This window comes from Schistocerca serialis, chromosome 4, assembly GCF_023864345.2.
Source record: "Schistocerca serialis cubense isolate TAMUIC-IGC-003099 chromosome 4, iqSchSeri2.2, whole genome shotgun sequence".
NCBI lineage: Eukaryota > Metazoa > Arthropoda > Insecta > Orthoptera > Acrididae > Schistocerca > Schistocerca serialis.
The window spans coordinates 770,278,513-770,300,501 of NC_064641.1; the positions used below are offsets into that span (position 1 = coordinate 770,278,513).

The window sequence follows — 21,989 nt, forward strand, 5'->3', positions numbered from 1 at the left end:
CTCAATGTCTCTTGGCAGCTGTTGACCGAGTAGCCAGTTGCCTGACCAGTGTATTTTGTAAACCACTTGAGAGGATGGTTAGCTTCTGGTTATGTTGTGTACTTGAATCTCGGGCCATTTTGTCCCCATATCAGTTTGGCTTCCAGGAAGGACGATATACAACTGACCATTTACTCAGATTGGAAACAGCTATCTGTTAGGCTTTTTCTAAATGCCAACATATTGTCGTGGCCTTCTTTAACCTGTATAAGGCTTGGCACTGTCACATTTTAGTTATCCTCCATGACTGGGGCTTTCGTGGCCTCCTCCTGATATTTATCCATGAGGTATAATCCCATCGGCTCTTCCAAGTTAGCACTTCACACAGCACTCCTCGGATCCAGGAGAACAGTATCCCACAGGGTCTGTGTTAAGTGTCACACATTTCCTTATCGCCATCAATGGGCGTGTAAACCTTTGATGGGCCTCTGGTTGCCCCAGCATTGAATGTTGACGATTTTTGCATCTGGTGCAGCTCCCACTCTGTAGCACCTTGTGAATGCCAGCTCCAAGACCTCTCTGTGGACCCTTTCTCGTGGCTTCTAATTTTCTCCTTCCAAAACGTGGGTTACGCATTTTTGCCATCGACCCACAGTATACCCCGATCCGGAGATTTAATTACCGCATTTTCTCGAATCTATGCTGCACTCGAATCTAAGCCGCACCTGAAAAATGAGACTTGAAATCAAGGAAAAAAACATTTCCCGAATCTAAGCCACACCTGAAATTTGAGACTCGAAATTCAAGGGGAGAGAAAAATTTTAGGCCGCTCCTCCAAATCTAAACAAAGTTGGTCCATTGTAATATGAGACACAATTTAGGTCGAATGAATGACGATACAGCTACAGTAGTTTGGTTCGAGCCGTAAGCTTAGTAGTTAGGCTTTACCAGGTAGCCATTGCTATGCATCAGGCGCTCCGTCTGTATTTATACGGGTACCCTTCCTTTTTCACGTGCTTTGTCTGGTTTGAATCGATTGCGTATTTTTCTTTGATCTGATAAGTGCCGTTCCCTTTCTTATAGGTGTTTACATCACTCTAAGCTGAAAATGCATTACTGTACTGTGTCATGCATTGTTTGTCGCATTCTGATAGTGCGTGTTTACAACCTGTTGCCGCTCGCAGCAAGGCTTGTTTTTGTGCGCACCACCACCACTTCCAATTAAAAAAAGGAAAAAAAGAGAGGAATCGTCTCATTAGTGAAACAATGGCAAGAGACTGCTATTTGTTGTTACACTGCTGCTTTATTTGATAATAATCAACAAGAACCAAATAATAGACTGCGTGTGATAGATGATGTTGTGAAAGAGAGTTTAGCGAAAATTTTTCTTAGTTTGAAAATCTTTGCAGACGTCTCTTTAGTACATTACATTCTGCACAGAAATTAATCATCTTAGATTTAAAAATCTAGTCAGTTGTCGTGCTTCATTTCTGACTGTATCACCATTCGACGTAAGAATAATATGAATATAAATATGGCATGATATGTATATTCTCCCGCACTTGCTGTTGTCTCACTCTTGTTTCGTAGTTTATTAGGCAGACAGGATGTAAACGAGATAGTAGCAAACACGAACAAATACACGGCAAAATGTTTATATTCGTGTTATTCTTATGGTGAAGAGAATACTGCATGTGATTCACAATTCATAAAAGTTCCTATTAACAACCATCTCTTGTCACAAGTAGGAAAAAATTCAGAACGTAGAGTTGGCCATATTGACAAACATCCCAAGCAGTCTTGCCAGTCAGATTTTCATAGTACATTGAAAGGCTGCTACATTCGTAGGTGAACAACACGGAATTTGTATTTACTTCGTTGGATACTGTATGAAAATGCAGTGGTCAAAACTCGGGGCAGAGAAAAAAATCTCGTCTTCCACCTTAATTTATTTACTGACGCAGAGGTTCTGGCGCCAGTATTTATCTTTGTGCCTGCAAAGCATGCCCCTGTAGCGCTACACATATTCAACAGCAGAAGTTAATTGTGGCGGCACCTACCACATTTTACAGAACTTCCGCTTACTTTGCACTCGATTCTAAGCTGCAAGCAGTTTTTTGGATAGAAAAACTGGAAAAAAAGTGCAGCTTAGATTTGAGTAAATACGGTAGGTAACAAACACCCAGTTGTTGTAGCACAGTCCAATTTCTTGGGCCTTCTTTTTTATAAAAAGCTGACGTGGCTGCCCCATGTTCGCCACCCGAAGACTGCCTGCATGCAGAAGCTTAATGATGCCCTCTGCCTCCTGGCACACACTCTTCTCCATATTTACCATGCTCCGGTCTTGTCCAGATTCAATTATAATTGTCAGGGTTTGGGCTCAGCGACTACTTTGAGTCTGAAACTACTCAACTCTGTTAACCATTATGGAGTGCATCTGGTTATTGGTACTCTTGGCACTAGTCCTGTTGACAGGCTCCTTGCCAAAGTGGAGATTCCCCCCTTAAAAAAAAAAAAAAAAAAAAAAACAATGGAGCCAAGTCTTGGTTTCTTGTTGTTGTTGTGGTCTTCAGTCCTGAGACTGGTTTGATGCAGCTCTCCATGCTACTCTATCCTGTGCAAGCTTCATCATCTCCCAGTACCTACTGCAACCTACATACTTCTAAATCTGTTTAGTGTATTCATCTCTTGGTCTCCCTGTACGATTTTTACCCTCCACGCTGCCCTCCAATACTGAATTGGTGATCCCTTGATGCCTCAGAACATGTCCTACCAACCGATCCCTTCTTCTAGTCAAGTTGTGCCACAAACTCCTCTTCTCCCCAATCCTATTCAGTAGCTCCTCATTAGTTATATGATCTACCCATCTAATCTTCAGCATTCTTCTGTAGCACCACATTTCAAAAGCTTCTATTCTAGTCTTTTCCAAACTATTTATCGTCCATATTTCACTTCCATACATGGCTACACTCCATACAAATACTTTCAGAAACGACTTCCTGACATTTAAGTCTATACTCGATGTTACCAAAATTCTCTTCTTCAGAAACGCTTTCCTTGCCATTGCCAGTCTACATTTGATATCCTCTCTACTTCGACCATCATCAGTTATTTTGCTCCCCAGATAGCTAAACTCCTTTACTACTTTAAGTGTTTCGTTTCCTAATCTAATTCCCTCAGCATCACCCGACTTAATTCGACTACATTCCATTATCCTCGTTTTGCTTTTGTTGTTGTTCATCTTATATCCTCCTTTCATGACACTGTCCATTCCATTCAACTGCTCTTCCAAGTCCTTTGCTGTCTCTGACAGAATTACAATGTCATCGGCAAACCTCAAAGTTTTTATTTCCTCTCCATGGATTTTAATACCTACTCCAAATTTTTCTTTTGTTTCCTTTACTGCTTGCTCAATATACAGATTGAACAACATCGGGGAGAGGCTACAACCCTGTCTTACTCCTTTCCCAACCACTGCTTCCCTTTCATGTCCCTCGACTCTTATAACTGCCATCTGGTTTCTGTACAAATTGTAAATAGCCTTTCGCTCCCTGTATTTTACCCCTGCCACCTTTAGAATTTGAAAAAGAGTATTCCAGTCAACATTGTCAAAAGCTTTCTCTAAGTCTACAAATGCTAGAAACGTAGGTTTGCCTTTCCTTAATCTAGCTTCTAAGATAAGTCGTAGGGTCAGTATTGCCTCACGTGTTCCAATATTTCTACGGAATCCAAGCTGATCTTCCCCGAGGTCGGCTTCTACCAGTTTTTCCATTCGTCTGTAGAGAATACGCATTATTATTTTGCATCCGTGACTTATTAAACTGATAGCTCGGTAATTTTCACATCTGTCAGCACCTGCTTTCTTTGGGATTGGAATTGTTATATTCTTCTTGAAGTCTGAGGGTATTTCGCCTGTCTCGTACATCTTGCTCACCAGATGGTAGAGTTTTGTCAGGACCTTCTCTCCTACGGCCGTCAGTAGTTCTAATGGAATGTTGTCTACTCCCGGGGCCTTGTTTCAACTCAGGTCTTTCAGTGCTCTGTCAAACTCTTCACACAGTATCGTGTCTCCCATTTCATCTTCATCTACATCCTCTTCCATTTCCATAATATTGACCTCAAGTACATTGCCCTTGTATAGACCCTCTATATACTCCCTCCACCTTTCTGCTTTCCCTTCTTTGCTTAGAACTGGGTTTCCATCTGAGCTCTTGATATTCATACAAGTGATTCTCTTTCCTCCAAAGGTCTCTCTAATTTTCCTGTAGGCAGTATCTATCTTACCCCTATTGAGATAAGCCTCTACATCCTTACATTTGTCCTCTAGCCATTCCTGCTTAGCCATTTTGCACTTCCTGTCTAACTCATTTTTGAGACGTTTGTATTCCTTTTTGCCTGCTTCATTTACTGCATTTTTATATTTTCTCCTTTCATCAGTTAAATTCAATATTTCTTCTGTTACCCAAGGATTTCTACTAGCCCTCGTCTTTTTACCTACTAGGTCCTCTGCTGCCTTCACTACTTCATCTCTCAAAGCTACCCATTCTTCTTCTACTGTATTTCTTTCCCCCATTCCTGTCAATTGTTCCCTTATGCTCTCCCTGAAACTCTGTACAACCTCTGGTTTAGTCAGTTTATCCAGGTCCCATCTCCTTAAATTCCCACCTTTTTGCAGTTTCTTCAGTTTTAATCTACAGTTCATAACCAATAGATTGTGATCAGAGTCCACATCTGCCCCTGGAAATGTCTTACAATTTAAAACCTGGTTCCTAAATCTCTGTCTTACCATTATATAATCTATCTGATACCTTCTAGTATCTCCAGGATTCTTCCATGTATATAACCTTCTTTCATGATTCTTGAACCAAGTGTTACCTATGATTAAATTATGCTCTGTGCAAAACTCTACAAGGCGACTTCCTCTTTCATTTCTTAGCCCCAATCCATATTCACCTACTATGTTTCCTTCTCTCCCTTTTCCTACTCTCGAATTCCAGTCACCCATGACTGTTAAATTTTCGTCTTCCTTCATTATCTGAATAATTTCTTTTATCTCATCATACATTTCTTCAATTTCTTCATCATCTGCAGAGCTAGTTGGCATATAAACTTCTACTACTGTAGTAGGCGTGGGCTTCGTGTCTATCTTGGCCACAATAATGCGTTCACTATGCTGTTTGTAGTAGCTTACCCGCAAACCTATTTTGTTATTCATTATTAATCCTACTCCTGCATTACCCCTATTTGATTTTGTATTTATAACCGTGTATTCACCTGACCAAAAGTCTTGTTCCTCCTGCCACCAAACTTCGCTAATTCCCACTATATCTAACTTTAACCTATCCATTTCCCTTTTTAAATTTTCTAATCTACCTGCCCGGCTAAGGGATCTGACGTTCCACGCTCCGATCCGTAGAATGCCAGTTTTCTTTCTCCTGATAACGACGTCCTCCTGAGTAGTCCCCGCCCGGATGATCCGAATGGGGGACTATTTTACCTCCGGAATATTTTACCCAAGAGGACGCCATCATCATTTAACCATACAGTAAAGCTGCATGCCCTCGGGAAAAATTACGGCCGTAGTTTCCCCTTGCTTTCAGCCGTTCGCAGTACCAGCGCAGCAAGGCCGTTTTGGTTAGTGTTACAAGGCCAGATCAGTCAATCATCCAGACTGTTTCCCCTGAAACTACTGAAAAGGCTGCTGCCGCTATTCAGGAACCACACGTGTGTCTGGCCTCTCAACAGATACCCCTCCGTTGTGGTTGCACCTACGGTACGACCACAACGGAGGGGTTTCTTATGCAGTCGCTATTTGACGATTCCCTGACCATCCCGTGTACCCCATCCTCTTTGCAAATGAGGGATGTCTCCCTCCTGACACCTGCCCTCAGGTGGAATTGCCAGTTGGAATGCTTCTCACTTCCTTCTGTCAGGATCTCCATCTCCACTCGCTGGAATGTACCCCATTGCCCCATGTATTTCCTCTTCTCTTCCTCATCCCCCAACCCCCTGGATGGTGGATAGACCATGGATTAGGACCAACCTGTTCCATGGTCCTAAGGTATCTGTTGCCCCTTTGATATTCCAGTGTCTTGTACATTCCATCCTTGAAGAGTTCCAGGGTACTACCATCATTTGCACTGGTAGTTCTAAAACGATAGATAAGGTGGGATATGCTTTTACATCTCCTACTGGCATGGAACATCATTTACTGCCGGAATCATGTGGTGTGTTCACTGCAGAGATGCTAGTCATTAGCAGGGCCCTCCATTTTGTTACTCAGGCCTTCCTCCACATTGCTTTAATATGTACGTACTCAATGAGCAGCCTGCAGGCTATAGACCAATGCTACTCTTGTCATCCTTTGGTGTCTGCTGTCCCTGACCTCCTCTCTGCCCTTGGCTATGCCACCTGCTCAGTTGTCTTTCTGTGGGTCCCAAGTGATATGGGCATCCCAAGGAATCAGGTGGCTGACAGGTGAGCTAGACAGGCCGATACTTTCCCTATTCCCTTTCATGATTCCAGGTGCAGATATGCGGATACACATCAAATTTCTCTTTGTGCAAAAGTGAAATGCCATCTGGTACACTACTGCTCTCAGCAATGAACTCTGCACAATCAAGGAGACTACTGCAGTTTGGTGCTCTTCCTTCCACTTCTCTCGGAAGGAGTCCATTGTCTTATGCCATCTATGCATCAGTCATACTAGACTCATCCATTGTTTTCTCTTGCATAACGAGCCACTCCCACACTGTGGCTGTGGAGCCAGGCTGACTGTATCCCATATATTGGTGGAATGTCTCCTTCGTACTAAGTATAGCCTTCCAGATTCCTTGTCTCTAATATTTGCTGTTGATTCACAGATATTTGAACTGGTTCTCAAGTTTCCTATGTGAAATTGGTTTTTATTTTCAGTTATAAGGTTTTCTTTACTACTGGAGCAGGGGCAGGGTGGTTGTGGTTGGAGCCTCTCTTCGTGTTTTCTGGCTTGGGACCCATGACTGAGTCCCCTTGTAAAGATCGCTTTTTTATCCCTCTGTTTTTCCAATTTTTTTGGCCTCCCCTTTTATGCCTCCCACTGTGCGTGTCTTTTTAGCTTCTTCGCTTTATAGTTTTGACCCCCCTTACTGGATCCACCCACTTTTAGCGAGCTCTTCTATCTTACACATGTACCTATGTACCTTTTGAATCGCAGGACTGATGACCTCCCCCCCCCCCCCCCCCTGTCCCCCACCCTCAATCAATCAGTCAACCCCTATTGGATTTTGTATTTATAAACCCGTATTCAGCTGACCAGAATTCCTGTTCCAACTGCCATTGAACATCACTAATTTCCGACTATATCTAACTTTAACCTGTCCATTTCCCTTTTTAAATTTTCTAACTTACCTGCTTGATTAAGGGATCTGACATTCCATGCTCTGACCCATAGAATGCCAATTTTGTTTCTCCTGAGAAAGACATCCTCCTGAGTGGTCCCGATCCATAGATCCAAATTAGGGACTTTTTTACCTCTGGAATATTTTACCCAAGAGGATGCCATCATCATTTAACCATACAGTAGAGCTCCATGCCCTCGGGATAAATTATGACTTTAGTTTCCCCCTTGCTTTCAGGCATTTGCAGTACAAGCACAGCAAAGCTGTTTTGGTTATGTTACAAGACCTGATCAGTCAATCATCCGGACTGTTGTCCCTGCAACTTTTATGCAATGTGCTTCTGCTCTTCAGGAACCACAAATTTTTCTGCCCTGTCAACAGTTACCCCTGTGTTGTGGTGACTTCTATGGTATGGCTATCTTTTATCACTAAGACACGCAAGCTTCCCCACCAACGACAAAGTTCGTGGTTCATGGGGAGGGGGTGGGGTGGGATCAATGCCATAAGCCATTATTAAGTTAAAATGTGCAAAGCTTGTTAATTTGTTTGTTTCCAAATCCAGTAATTATGTTAAGAACAGAAGTTGCTCAACATCTCTGTTTGTGAACCTTCGTAACATCTTCCACTCAATCAAAATTTCATCAGTATATACACCCAAAAAGTTGAAAAATTCTGCCCTAATTACTGTCCCTGGTCATATTGTACACCATTTCTTTTTTTCCCTAAATTGTAGAACTTGTAGAGAAAATTTTGTTATTCCTTGAAAAAAAATCATTATTAACAATTTATTTTGCTGTTGCCTCTTAAGGAGATTAAAGTTGTCAGCATATATGTTATGTGAAATATTATTCACACATGTAAGAGTGAACCTAAAATTTTTCATGTGGAACTACATCATTCGTGGTGAATAGTTAACACAGTCACCCTTCCCTCCACTGACGTTAAACTATTCTCTCATTGCAGCAGTGTTTCAATTATTCCACGCCACATTTACAATGTTTTTGGTAGTTACAGTTCAAACTATTGTTTGTAATGCCATTAATTCCATAAAATTTAAGGTTTTCCTAGAAACTATCATGATCTACTCAATCAAATGCATTGGACAGATCACAGAAAATGCCACCTATGAAGATATTTTGTTATTTAATCCTTGTGTCATTTGGTGACCACATGTAAGTAAAGCTGTCCTTAATGCGAAGTTTGGTTTAAACACTACAGTGCATTACTAGGATTGGTCCTATTGAAAGTTTTATGATCCTGCCTTCCACTGATCATTGAACTGACTTAACCATTCAGTCATAAAGAGACCGACATGGTACAATGTGGTATTTTTGACATAGATGAATCATTGCTAGAGGTGAGGCAGTGCTAATCAGCAGCAAAAGTACTAAAATCAAATGAAGATTGAACTCTGAAGCTTTGAATTTGTAGTCTGGTATTTACTTCTCACTAGGTCAACAAATCTATACATAACATTCTCATTTTGGCAGCTCCTCTGGAACACAAACTGTGATCTATTAAGTAAATTGTTCGTACATCAGTGTGACTCTGTCCGTGTGTAAGAAAATATTTTGGGCAAAAGATATCAGCAGGGAAACTGAATACCATTATTTAGATTGTGATGAGATTTCAGTACCAGATTTTAAACTGTCAGATGTTTCCAGGGGCGGATGTGGACTCTGACCATAATAAAATTTATTGGTTTTCAACTATAGATTAAAACTAAAGAAACTGTTAAAAGGTAGGAAATTAAGGAGATGGGACCTGGGTAAGTTGAAAGAACCAGAGGTTGGTGCAAGTGTGAGACAGAACATTACGGAGCCATTGACTCAAATAGGGGAAAGGAATAAAATAGAAGACGAGTGGATCATTTTGAGAGATGAAATAGTAAATCCAGCAGAGAATCAAGTAGGTAAAAAGGCAAGGCCTAGTAGAAATCCTTGGATGTAACAGGAGATATTGAATTTGACTGATGGAAGGAGAAAATATAAAAATGCAGCAAATGAAGCAGACGAAAGGGAATACAGACATTTAAAAAATAATATTGACAGAAGGTGCAAAAGGCTAAGCAGGACTGCTGGAGGACAGATGCAAGGCTATATATGCATATATAACTAGGTGAAAGATAGTTACTGCATAGAGGAAAATTAAAGAGACCTTTGGAGAAAAGAGGAGCAACTGTAGGAATATGAAGAGCTCATATAAAAACCACTTGAATGCAATCTTATAGAAAGAGGAGAGGATATAGACAAAGATGAGATAGGAGATATGATACTGCAAGAAGAATACGACAGAGCACTGAAAGAGCAAAGTGGAAACAAGGTCCACAATATTATGTCAGAACTTCTGATACTTTCAGGAGAGCTAATCATTACAAAACTATTCCACCTGATGTGCAAGATGTATAGGACAAGCAAACCTCAGACTTTAAGAAGAATGTAATAATTCCAATTAAGGGACACACTGACAGGAGTGAATATTACCATACTGTCAGTCTAATAAGTAATGACTTCAAAATACTGATACTAATTGTTTTCAGAAGAATGCAAAAGCTGGTAGAAGCTGACCTCAAGGAAGATCAGTTTGGATTCTGGAGAAATGCAGGAACGCATAAGGTATATGTCCCTGCAAGAAGATAAGGAAAGGCAATACTACATTTATAGCATGTGTAGACTTCAGTAAAGCTTTTGATAATGTTGGCTGGAATACACTATTTGAAATTTTGAAGGTAGCAGTAGTGAAGTATAGGGATTGAAAGATTATTTACAAATTTTACAGAAGCTAGACGGCAGTTGTAAGAGTTGAGGGGCATGAAATGGAAGCAGTTGTCGAGAACAGATCGAGGGGATTGTAACCTATGTCCAGTGTTACTCAATCTGTACATTGAGCAACCAGTAAAGGAAACTAAAGAAAAATTTGGAGAAGGAATTAAAGTTCAGGGAGAAGAAATAAAAACTTTGAGGTTTGCAAATGATGATGTAAATCTGTCAGAGATAGCAAAGGACTTAGAAGAGTAATTGAATGGGGTGGACAGTGTCTTGAAAGCAGGATATAAGGTAAGCATCAACAAAAGGTAAACAAGGGTAAGGGAGTGAAGTAGAATTAAATCATGTGATACTGAGAGAATTAGATTAGGAAATGAGAAACTAAAAGTAGTATGTGAGTTTTGATATTTGGGCAACAAAATAATTGATGATGACTGAAGTAGACAGGATATAAAATTTACACTGGTGATGGCAAGAAAAATGTTTCTGAAGAGAAATTTGTTAACATCAAATATTGATGTAAATGTTAGGAAGTCTTTCAGAAGGTATTTGTCTGGAGTGTAGCCTTGTATGAAGTGAGACATGGATGATAAACAGTCCAGACAAGAAGAGAACAGAAGTGTTTCAAAAGAATTCTGAAGATTGGATGGGTAGACCATGCAAGTAATGATGAGGCGCTCGATAGAAGTGGGGAGAAAAGAAATTTTTGGCACAGCTTGGCTAAAAGAAGGGACCAGTTGATAGGACACATTCTGAAACATCGAGGGGTCATAAGCTTAGTATTGAAGGGAGTGTGTGTGGGGAGGGGGGTTGTGTAGAGAGAGAGAAAGAGAGAGAGAGAGAGAGAGACAAAGACCAAAGGACGAATACAGTAAAGAGATTCAGATGGATGTAGGCTGCAATTGCTATTTGGAGATGCAGAGGCTTGCACAGGATGGAATAACATAAGCGCACAACATGTCATCTTTCTTGGTAGGTAGTATTTTAATAGTTTTGGAGAAATTCCATTTGTTGTTGATGCACTACATATATCACTAAGGACAGAACAGATCAGCTGTCAGAATTTGTTTTTAGCTCCAAGAGAGCAAGTATATTAGGAAAGCTTTCACCTTTCTATGTACAAAGAAGAACCTTAAAGGCAGTGAAATAGATGTGAATTGGAGTTTTGCTAAGGGGAGCTACCGCATCGGGTCAAACTGGTGTAAACTGTGAACTAACACTAATTTTGTTAATAAATGTTAGTGTGGAGGGATGACTTCCAGGAACTTAACTTGATTTAGGCACTGGTGAATTAAAGGACAAATATAGGAGGTTGATGTATGTTAAAAGGCATGGTGAATGTGTGATATTCAATTTTCTCATTCTTTCCAGTATTATTGAACCAAGCTGTATCTGCTTAAAAATGCGGTCCTAAAGAGCCACACCATCTGAAGTTGGGATTCATCAGTTTACTTGTAGAAGAAAATGATCAAGGAAATTAGAGAGATCAAGAATGTGTCATGTATTGAAGCAAATAAGAGGAGTAGACAAAAGAAACAGGTCCATTATTGTGTCTGTAGCAGGTTTCCAAGGCTGTCAAACCACCCAACCTGAGTTTTATGTAATGAAATTTCTATGGGCGCTTTAGACTAGGGTTTTAAATTAATGTATTCTGTATTCCCCTCTGCTCTGGTTGAGGCTGCCATTCGTGACTCCAGACTATATGGCAGATTGCAATAAGGTGTGTTTTTCCCACTACAGTCAACCATATGATCCATGCTAACTTCACATGTTTATCATTTTTACTCTGTTTACCTGATATTTATAGAACTGCCCTTTATTTATACCAGAAGTGATTTAGGAGGAGCACAATAATCATGAATATGATGACAAGATTTACCTGGTTTTTCCCTGGAGAAGTGTAGTGTTTTATTTTCTTACCACCATGTATGTTCCCATCACAGTATGAAGGAATACAATTTGTGGATGGTTAGTAACATAAAGTCATTTAGGATAATTAAAACCACTTGTAGTAAGTTTCTTTTTCTGCATTTGGAAATGTGCAGATAGTTTCACGTAGCACCCTCACAAATTGATTTTCATGTATTTGCTTATAAACTGTACATATATATATATGTGTGTGTGTGTGTTTTACTGCTGCATGCTGTAATTAATTGCTGTGATCTGCAGTGAATTAAATTCAGTGTAAGTCAGGAATGTACCTGTAATTCTGTGTTTGTCCTCTTCAGAGAAATTTGACATTTTTCTTGTCACTCAAAAACCAGGAGCCTTATTTTCGGCTGGCCGGAGTGGCCGAGTGGTTCTGGGCGCTACAGTCTGGAACCGCGCAGCCGCTACGGTCGCAGGTTCGAATCCTGCCTCGAGCATGGGTGTGTGTGTTGTCCTTAGGTTAGTTAGGTTTAAGTAGTTCTAAGTTCCAGGGGACTGATGACCTCAGAAGTTGAGTCCCATAGTGCTCAGAGCCATTTGAACCTTATTTTCACCTTATCGTACTAGCTTTTAATTAGTCAATAGTGTGTTACTGTATATTCCATAAAAATACACTCTAGATAATTTTGTGTGATTTTGTATTATTTTTAATTGGTGTTCGTAGTGTATGTATACTGTTCTTGAAAGGGTTCCGATCATCTGTTTTCAGATGATATTTCCTAATATGGAAGTTATACGACTTCTTCTTGATTGTGGTGCACCAGTGAATGCAAGAAATGAATCACGATCAACACCACTTCATGTAGCAGCAAATCCATATAATTTCTACAGCCCAGTAAGTTGATGCTTTGTATTGCATATCATCATACTATAAGTCGAACTATCAATGCAATAAATAATGAATTTCAAATGAACAATGGAAAATATTATGAAAAGGATACTTGCTACACATCATACAGTGGAGATGCTGAGTCGCAGATAGGTGCAACAGAAGACTGTCACAGAATATGCTTTTGGGCAACACACACACACACACACACACACACACACACACACACACAGTCACACATGCAAATGCAGCCCACACACACATGACCACAGTCTCTGGCAAGTGAAGCCACACTACAAGCAGCAGCAACAGCGCATGATGGAAGAGGCAACTGGCTGGGAGAGGGATAGCACCATAGGGGTTGGGGACAGTGATGTGCTGCTGGGGAGCATGCAGGGATGAGGTGGGGAGAGGATAGGGCAGCTAGGTGCAGTCGGGAAGTTAGACAGAGGGTGGCGGGGAGGGGGCGTACCGGAAAAGAATTAAAAAGACTTGGTGCATTGGTGGAATAGAGGGTTGTGTAGTGCTGGAATGGAGACAGGGGAGGGACTACATGAGTGAGGACAATGAATAATGACGGTTGAGGCCAAGAGGGTTATGAGAACATAGGATATATTGCAGGGAGAGTTCCCATCTGCACAATTCAGAAAAGCTGTTGTTGGTGGGAAGGATACACATGGCACAGTCTGTGAAGCAGTCATCGAATTGAAGAATTTTGTGTTGGGCAGCGTGGTCCAGTCATTTCTTGGCCATAGTTTGTCGGTGGCCATTCATGCAGACAGTTTGTTGATTGTCATGCCCACATAGAATGCAGCACAGGGGTTGCAGCTTAGCTTGTAGATCATGTGATTGGTTTCACAGGTAGCCCTGCCGTTGATGGGATAGGTGATGTTTGTGACCAGACTGGAGTAGGTGGTGGTGGGAGGATGTATGGGACATGTCTTGGATCTAGGTCTGTTACAGGGATATGAGCTAAGGGGTTGGAGTAGGGGCTGTGTAGGGATGGACGAGTATATTGTTTAGGTTTGGTGGACAGTGGAATACCGCTGTGGGAGGGGTGGGAAGAATAGTGGGCGGGACAAGAGGTAGTCAAAACCCTGGCAGAGAATGTAATTCAGTTGCTATAGTCCTGTTTGGTACTGAATTACGAGGGGAATGCTCCTCTGTGGCTGGACAATGAGACTTTGGGAGGTGGTGGGTGACTAGAAAGACAAGGCACAGGAGATATTTTTTGTTCAAGGTTGGGAGGATAATTATGGTCTGTAGAGGCCTCAGTTAGACCCTCGGTATATTTTGAGAGTGATCGCTCCTCACTGCAGGTGCAACGACCAAGGGTGGCTAGGCTTTATGGAAGGGACTTTTTGGTATGGAACTGGTGGCAGCTATCAGAGTGGGGGTACTGCTGGTGGTTAGTAGGTTTGATATGGACAGAAGTACTGATTTAGCCATCTTTGAGGTGGAGGTCAACATCTAGAAAGGTGCCTTGTTAGGCTGAGTAGGACGAGGTGAAGTGAATGAAGGAGAAGCTGTTAAGATTCTGGTGGAAAGTGGATTGCGTGTCCTCACCCTCGATCCAGTTCGCAAAGGTGTCATCAGTGAATCTGAACCAGGTGAGGGAATTAGGATTCTGGGTGTTTTGGAATGATTCCTCTAGATGGCCCATGAATAGGCTGGCATTGCATAGCGCCATGCGGGTGCCCCTAGCTGTACCCCAGATTTGTTTGTAGATAATGCCTTCAAAGTTTATTTTGTGACAGCCTTTTTGTTGTGCCTATCTGCGACTCAGCATCTCCACTATATGGTGAGTAGCAACTGTGCTTTTCATAATTTCAAATGAATTCTGGGTATAAAATTTAATTGTATGTTCATAATGCGTGATAAGTTTTCTAGCTCTTTGTGTACTATCTAACTACTATAATATTTTATTTGCAGCTTGTACAGCTTCTGTTGGACCATGGAGCACATTTGGACACACCAAATAGAGCTGGTGACTCTCCTGCTGTTTTTGTGGCTGTGAATCCTCTGAACAACGTTCATTTGGTGAACTATATCACATTGCGTTGTATGGCAGCTACAGCTGTTGCAAAGTACAAAATTCCTTACAAAGGACAGATACCAGTCACTCTGGTTGACTTCGTTCGATTTCATGAACCTTGAAATGATTTACGTAGGCATGGTTTACCTAGAAACTTGAAATTTCTCAGATGCAGTGCTTTCACTTAAGAGCAGTTGCTTTGCAGATTGTGTGTGTGTGTGTGTGTGTGTGTGTGTGTGTGTGTGTGTGTGTGTGTTTTAATTGGATTATGTTAGTGTGGTGCTAATGTCACCTGACTTACAAAGGCTACAAATGGCTAATGGCTCACATTGTGTTTACAATATGACACTGTGCATTAATCTTCATGCTTAGTTTCTAGTTAAAGTAATGGTCTGAGCTTTCAGTTATTGCTGTTAGCAAACAGCCTTATTATCAGAAACAAAAGTTGTAAAATTTAGTGTGGTAAGGGTTATTAACCCAAGACTTCTATGTGATATGCCGATTTCAGGTTTCTTTTATTAGGTAGAGTGGTCTGCACAGCTGTTAACATGAGGGTGTCGTAGTATGTAGGTACTGAATCTAAGTGCAGTACATGTGCCATTTGCTCATGACTACCACTCTGTGCACAGTGAAACCACATTCTTCATATTGAATAAGTGTGGTTTTATATACTGTACATATATGCTAGTATTTAGTCACAGGACAGAAACTTATTTAATAAGTTTTTTGAAAGATTGAATCAGAGCTGCAATACTCAATGTAAAGCTGGTAATTTTGAAAAGAACACGAGTGTGAACAGTGTCATTTCTGTTACTTTTGGCTGTCTTGTCAGTGTATCAATTTTCTGGTTTGGAGATTTGGTTACAAACATTTAGCAATTAATTATTATGAAAATATGAATATACATGGTTTTTATTTTTATTTTGTTTGAATGAGGCATTGTTCCTACTCACCATTAATATTTCAGGAACTGGTAAAAATGAAATACATTATGCATGTACCTGAAAAGCTAACTATTTTGTAGAAATTGATGAATGAAATAATTTGTGAATTTCACAAGTTGAATTTTTTAATCTGTCATTCGCTCGTTTACCAGAGTACTGTTGTTTTTACATGTCTACCAATATAGCAGAATGTTAATTTGTTATTCAGTTACATTCTTTCAGAAAATGTTTAATTTTGATCACTGATGAGTTCTAGGTCACATATAAATGTAATAATACAGATAGACAGATAGTGAGAGATTTGCTTTATTTGGAAGCAGTACTTGCCTATATAATATTATATGCTTTTGCATTTTCACTTGTGTGTTAAGTTGTTTAATTTAATTTGATTTAATCTCGAATGATTTATTGTTTGTGGTTAGTGCAGTGATATTATGAGTAACAATGTGATGTTTATGTGTCTACTTGTTTTCTTTTACCGTTTTTTTATCTCGGCCTTTCTTGCCTCCTGTCCATGCCCATGTCTCTGGCATATTTTAGTATAAAGTAGAGGTTTTCACATTAAACATATATTTACTGAGTGGAAACAATAATTAGTGGAGATGTGTATAATTTTTGCATTGTGTTCTCTAGGAATCTGAATTACTGTGCAACATCAATAAATTACACAAAGCAGTTATGGTGTATCCTTAAGCCCTGATGGACCTAGGCAAACAGTATTAGCAATTGAATGTGTTATTTGAAGGCAGAGTAGATATATGCAGCTAGAAACACAAAAGAAATGTAATAATTGAAAAGTTATTTGCAGTAACTGAATACAGCTAATTATTTAGTTTCATTTTTTGTTAAATAGGTTTTTATGTTGTTTTGTTTACTTATTGCTTTTACTACTCCTTTTTATTCCACTACAGACCATTTGTAGTTTGCAATAATCTATCTTAGGCATTAAGAACAGACTGTTTTGTAATAATTATATTTCATGTCACTGCAAACAGTTTTCTGCTCCATTCATAACTGGCAGATATTTTGTGTTGGCACTGAAGCCTTAGAAATAGCCATACATAGTGACTCATTATGGATATGTTAAATGCCTTAAAAATCAGATGCTTCTCAGTGAAATTACTCATTCACCTCAATTGCCTAAAATGAGAAGAAATCAGTGGACAGCACCAACTGCTGTGTCATGTCAGCTGATAGGAATATAAAATATTATCTGTAATTACCAGTGGCATGTATAGGGACCAGAAAAATTCGCATTTTGTGATAAATGCGAAATAGATACAAATTCTGCCTCAAAATGCAAAAACACAATTATTTAATAGACACTATTTCATAGCAAATTGTATCCGTATGAACTATTTTATCAGAGATAGTTTGAAATAGCTTTATTTTCTGCATATAAATATCAAAATCCAATTTTCAGTTACTGGTATTGTACATCATCTGGCGAAGCCCAGTTTGGGAAGATAAAAGTGCATAAGAAGGTGTTTGCAAAGTAAGAAGTGTAAGAGTGCAACAGTGTAATAATGCGCACAGTGATCTGGCACCATGCCAATTCTGGATGATTGAGTGGTCTATTGAAGATACACACTACGTAATGCAACATACTAGTACTCAGCTGTGGCACCTAGCATTTTACAACAACACAAAAATGCATATGTTTGCTTGTTATCCAAAGCTCAAAAGATGGTTATAATGTAGAAACTCAAACATTACTAGAAGTCGGGCCTGAACTACTTCGTTAGCAATTCAGTCCTAACCTCGACAAGCAATTGTGCATAGCCATCCCAGAATGCCTTGCATCATGCATTGCTCGTGGTTTTCTTTCCTTATTTTGAAAAAGTGAAGCAACTAATCCTGGTCTATCACAGATTTCAATTATTACCATTACAACACCAGAAGAGATCAGCGATCTGTGTAACAATGTGTCATTCCTGCTTTAGGCTGCTACCCTGCTAAACGGAGGTGGGGCTTGTTTCCCTGCGCCTCTCCCCTTCTGTCTGGCACAAAATTCTAGTTTGTTTACATTTGTGGCTATCTACCACTATAGCCAATAATGCCCGCACTCTGCGCTGTAGGAACTGGAAAACGAAATCTATAACTTTTTTTGACTGCGGCAAAATCCTTCCCTTACCATAAAAATAGAATTACCGTACATTCAGTTCTACTTCTATGCAAAATACCTTGTCAGTTCAATTTGTAGTGTTGTCAAGAGTGGGTCTCACAGCTATGAATGCCCAGTGGAAGTTGAAGTCAGTAGTCTGCAGATTTTGTAATCATTGAATTAGGCAGGAAAAGACAAGTAATGTCCAGAAACCCCTTAATTTGGTGACACATTCAGTTCACTGGCAGCAAAATGCTGCTGCTCTTCAACAGAACTATCATTCCTCAAAGCTTAAATACTGCCAAATCAAGAAAACAAAGGCCACTTTGGAACAAAAAGGTGTTGAACATTTTTGCAGGAGCAAACAATCTAATCAAAAAGTCCCCACTCGGCACTTTTTTAATAGTAAACTCCAAAGAAATTAGGCTTTATTCCTCTTCACTAACGTAGCGAGATAACCTTTCAAATTAGTGCATCTAATCATTTAAAAACACAAAAAATAGATGCAAATTTTGCCACAAATAGATGCAGATTTTGTCAAAAATAGATGCTACATTTTCTGGTCCCTAGGCACGTAAATACAAATCTTTATGCATTGAGCTGTCCTCTTGCCAACCACCTTGCCCTAAAGTGTTACGTATTCTCATCACTTATAAAGAAATTCAGTCAAAATATTTGAATATTGAAATGTGTAACTGGCTAGTATGTCCCTTACTTCCTGATCGCTGAGTTTCAGCTTTTGCATCTACATTGTAACTAGAGATGTATATACTCTTTCTAGGAATAATATTACTATGGATGTCTTTTCATCTTGAGGCTCATCAGTATTTGAAACTGATAAGAGTTTGCAAATCATCCTCACTGACCACTAATGAATTTATGCAGATAATCAGTTTTCTGCTGTTTGTGTGACAGTTTCTGGAAAAGCGATAGCAAAACCTTGCCTGGGTGAACATATAATGGAAAAGTTTACTGTTGTATCCATTTCCAACAGCCTACACCGCAAGTATACAGTGGAAATGCATATTATGAATGCATTTTATTAAAAGGAAAATTCAGCTGAGAATAATGTAAACCTACAAAAAGACAAAGTGGCCACTCAGCAAGTGAAATTTGATAGGCACATGTCTATCGGCAGTACTTACCTCTTGAAAACAAGTACTCACCAGCCATTCTCTCCCCTTGCAAGTTTGTTATGAATAAGTGTTGTTGTAATTAGGACTATGTTGCAACAATACAAATTTCAAAGACTTAGTGTTCAAATTTAGCAGACACCCATGAAAAATAACTAGCAAGCTTAAGGTCCCAATTTACCAGATCCAACATCATAAACAGGTCCCATGTGTTATTAGTTCTTAAGACAGAAAGAGGCTTGGGACTTAACACTGGACAATGACTCACAATTTAGCTATGTAGATCTGTATACTGCCATTTTCGGTGCCCATTTTAATAGGTTTACTTATCTTGAGTACTCTATATAACTATGATGTGACCAGTGCAGCAGAGGAGGATAATTAGCAAAGGACGAAACAAGAAGATTAAGCAAAGCTAATCTGACAAAAATACTTAAAATAAGTGAAAGGCAATGGCATTCTTATAGAGGATTGGTGCAAAGTGCACAAAACACATAACAGTAAATGGTTAACACCAACTTTCAAGTTCTTGCTCTTTCTCTGGTAGGAGGACTCTTCCCCCCCCCCCCCCCCCCCCACACACACACACACACACACACACACACACACAGAGACAAGACAAGACAGTGTGAGAGAGAGAGAGATAGAGAAGGGGGCAAAGGAGGAGGTGGTTTCAGTGTCTGTGCGGTTGTTTGTGTGTTAATGTGTATAATCCTACCATAAAAAGAGTAAGAGCTTGAAAGCTAGTGTTATCTGTTTTCAATCCTCCTTACGTAAGTGGTTGTTTTTGCTTATTTTACATATTTTTCCACCCTGTTGAAAATACTAATATGCAGTGAGAATCTGTAAGGGAGCCAGTGTTAAACAACAACTACTTATTAATATATATTTAAGCAGACAGAGAAGTACAAAGAGTGAAGTGATGGTATGCAAATCTTCGTGAATCAACAAGGGTGAAACAAAAAGAGCTGGGAAAGTGATTCCGCATAGAGATAACACAAGAATTTTGTTTAGGATCATTCGCAACTGAATATTTACTGTAGTGCTTAAAAGTTTGCTTTCTAAATATTGTTGCATATCAGTAGGCAATGGATACTGATACAAACAGTTAGTGACAAAAATTGTAGTTGTCGGAACCATAGGTTTCTTTGTCTTTTAGACGTGATGGAAGGACTTGGGGAAATAAACTCTTTAAAAAAATGAAATGGGGGGGGGGATTGTCCCAGGACCTTGCTAAAGGTGGAACAACAGGACACGTCTGGAGGAAAATTGGTATTGAGTTTTCCTATACTTCCCTCCTATCACAGTAAGACTGGTTGCTGTTTAAAAGAAATTTTTCACTCTGAAATGAAGTAAGCAGTATAAGGCTCATTACGACAATGTATCCATGAGGGGTCTCCCCCCCCCCCCCCTCCCTCCCGGCTCAAATCCCTTGATGAGAAAACTTGGGTTGGGGGGAGGGGGGGGGGGGGAATGCTTGACTAAAGCATCATTCCATATGTTGGAGAACAAATACGTTAATACAGTTCTCAATGTAAAACAAATCATTCAGAGCTGACTTACTGACTGGTAACAGTTTGTCAATTGTAGAGATCCACTGACAATTGTGAGTAATGTGTCATCTGCAAATATTATCCAAAAATAATATGATGTTACTACAGATTTACAAATTTTCCCTTTTTTGAGGAGCTTTACATTATAGTAAGTTTGTAGTTTGTCTTTGTTGCTTTACTGTAAAACAAATTTAATTGTAAGTTTTGACATGTAATGAAAATCAAGATTAGATTCAATGATCAGCTAGTAGACGGAAAAAAGTGAAAACTGTGCTTGAGATGTGAGTACCACAGGAAATATTTGTTTGCAGTGATTCTTTATAAGTTTTTTTGCCAAGTACAAGTAGTGAAATTTCACTTCTGTCATTGTTATGAAGCCACACAGGCTATAATGCCGTAGAAGTATGGGTAAATGTTCTATGTGTTCAACAATCAGGTAGCAGCCAGTATCTTTTAACTAGAATCTGTGATAATTGTACAAATTAATTAGTGGCTTATAAGGTGAAAGTTTCTAATAGTTTCGTATTGTCATCATTATTCTCTACACCACTGAAATTTTTAGCTGACTTAGTTACCTGCTGTTTAATATCTGTAAATGTTACATCACTGTATGTCTCTGTAACATAAACAAAATTCAGCATATAGTTGTACTTAAATAAAGCATTTTGGTTTTACCTTTTCTTAATACTTTGTAATAAATAATATTAATACGGACCTTGAATGAAAAGTACATTTTTCAGTGAAAACTGACTGGTATTGAACAAAGATTTCAGTAATCAGTAATGATACTAAGTGTTCCTGCAGGAAGGGTTTAAATGTTTTTTCTTTAAATAAAATGTTTATGATTTTCAGAACAAATAAGTTTTTAAGGGGGTAAGAAAGATGAAATATACACGGTGATTCAAAAAGAATACCACAACTTTAGGAATTTAAAACTCTGCAACGACAAAAGGCAGAGCTAAGCACTATCTGTCAGCGAATTAAGGGAGCTATAAAGTTTCATTTAGTTGTACATTTGTTCACTTGAGGCGCTGTTGACTAGGCGTCAGCGTCAGTTGATGCTAAGATGGCGACCGCTCAACAGAAAGCTTTTTGTGTTATTGAGTACGGCAGAAGTGAATCGACGACAGTTGTTCAGCGTGCATTTCGAACGAAGTATGGTGTTAAACCTCCTGGTAGGTGGTGTATTAAACATTGGTATAAACAGTTTACAGAGAATGGGTGTTTGTGCAAAGGGAAAAGTTCTGGACGGCCGAGAACGAGTGATGAAAATGTAGCACGCATCCAGCAAGCATTTGTTCGCAGCCCAGGAAAATCGACTCGCAGAGCTAGCAGAGAG

At 39.5% G+C, this 21,989-nt stretch overlaps 1 protein-coding gene across 1 annotated transcript in view; it reads left to right on the plus strand.

Moving 5' to 3' along the window:
• LOC126473327 (protein fem-1 homolog A) overlaps positions 1-21,335 on the plus strand; it is a 66,678-nt gene extending 45,343 nt beyond the window's left edge. Inside the window, exons 4-5 of the mRNA XM_050100313.1 lie at positions 12,762-12,887; positions 14,814-21,335. Of these exons, the coding sequence (XP_049956270.1) occupies positions 12,762-12,887; positions 14,814-15,038 (351 nt within the window). The 3' untranslated portion in view covers positions 15,039-21,335. The remainder of the gene's footprint in view (positions 1-12,761; positions 12,888-14,813) is intronic.
• The last annotated feature ends 654 nt before the right edge of the window (positions 21,336-21,989 follow it).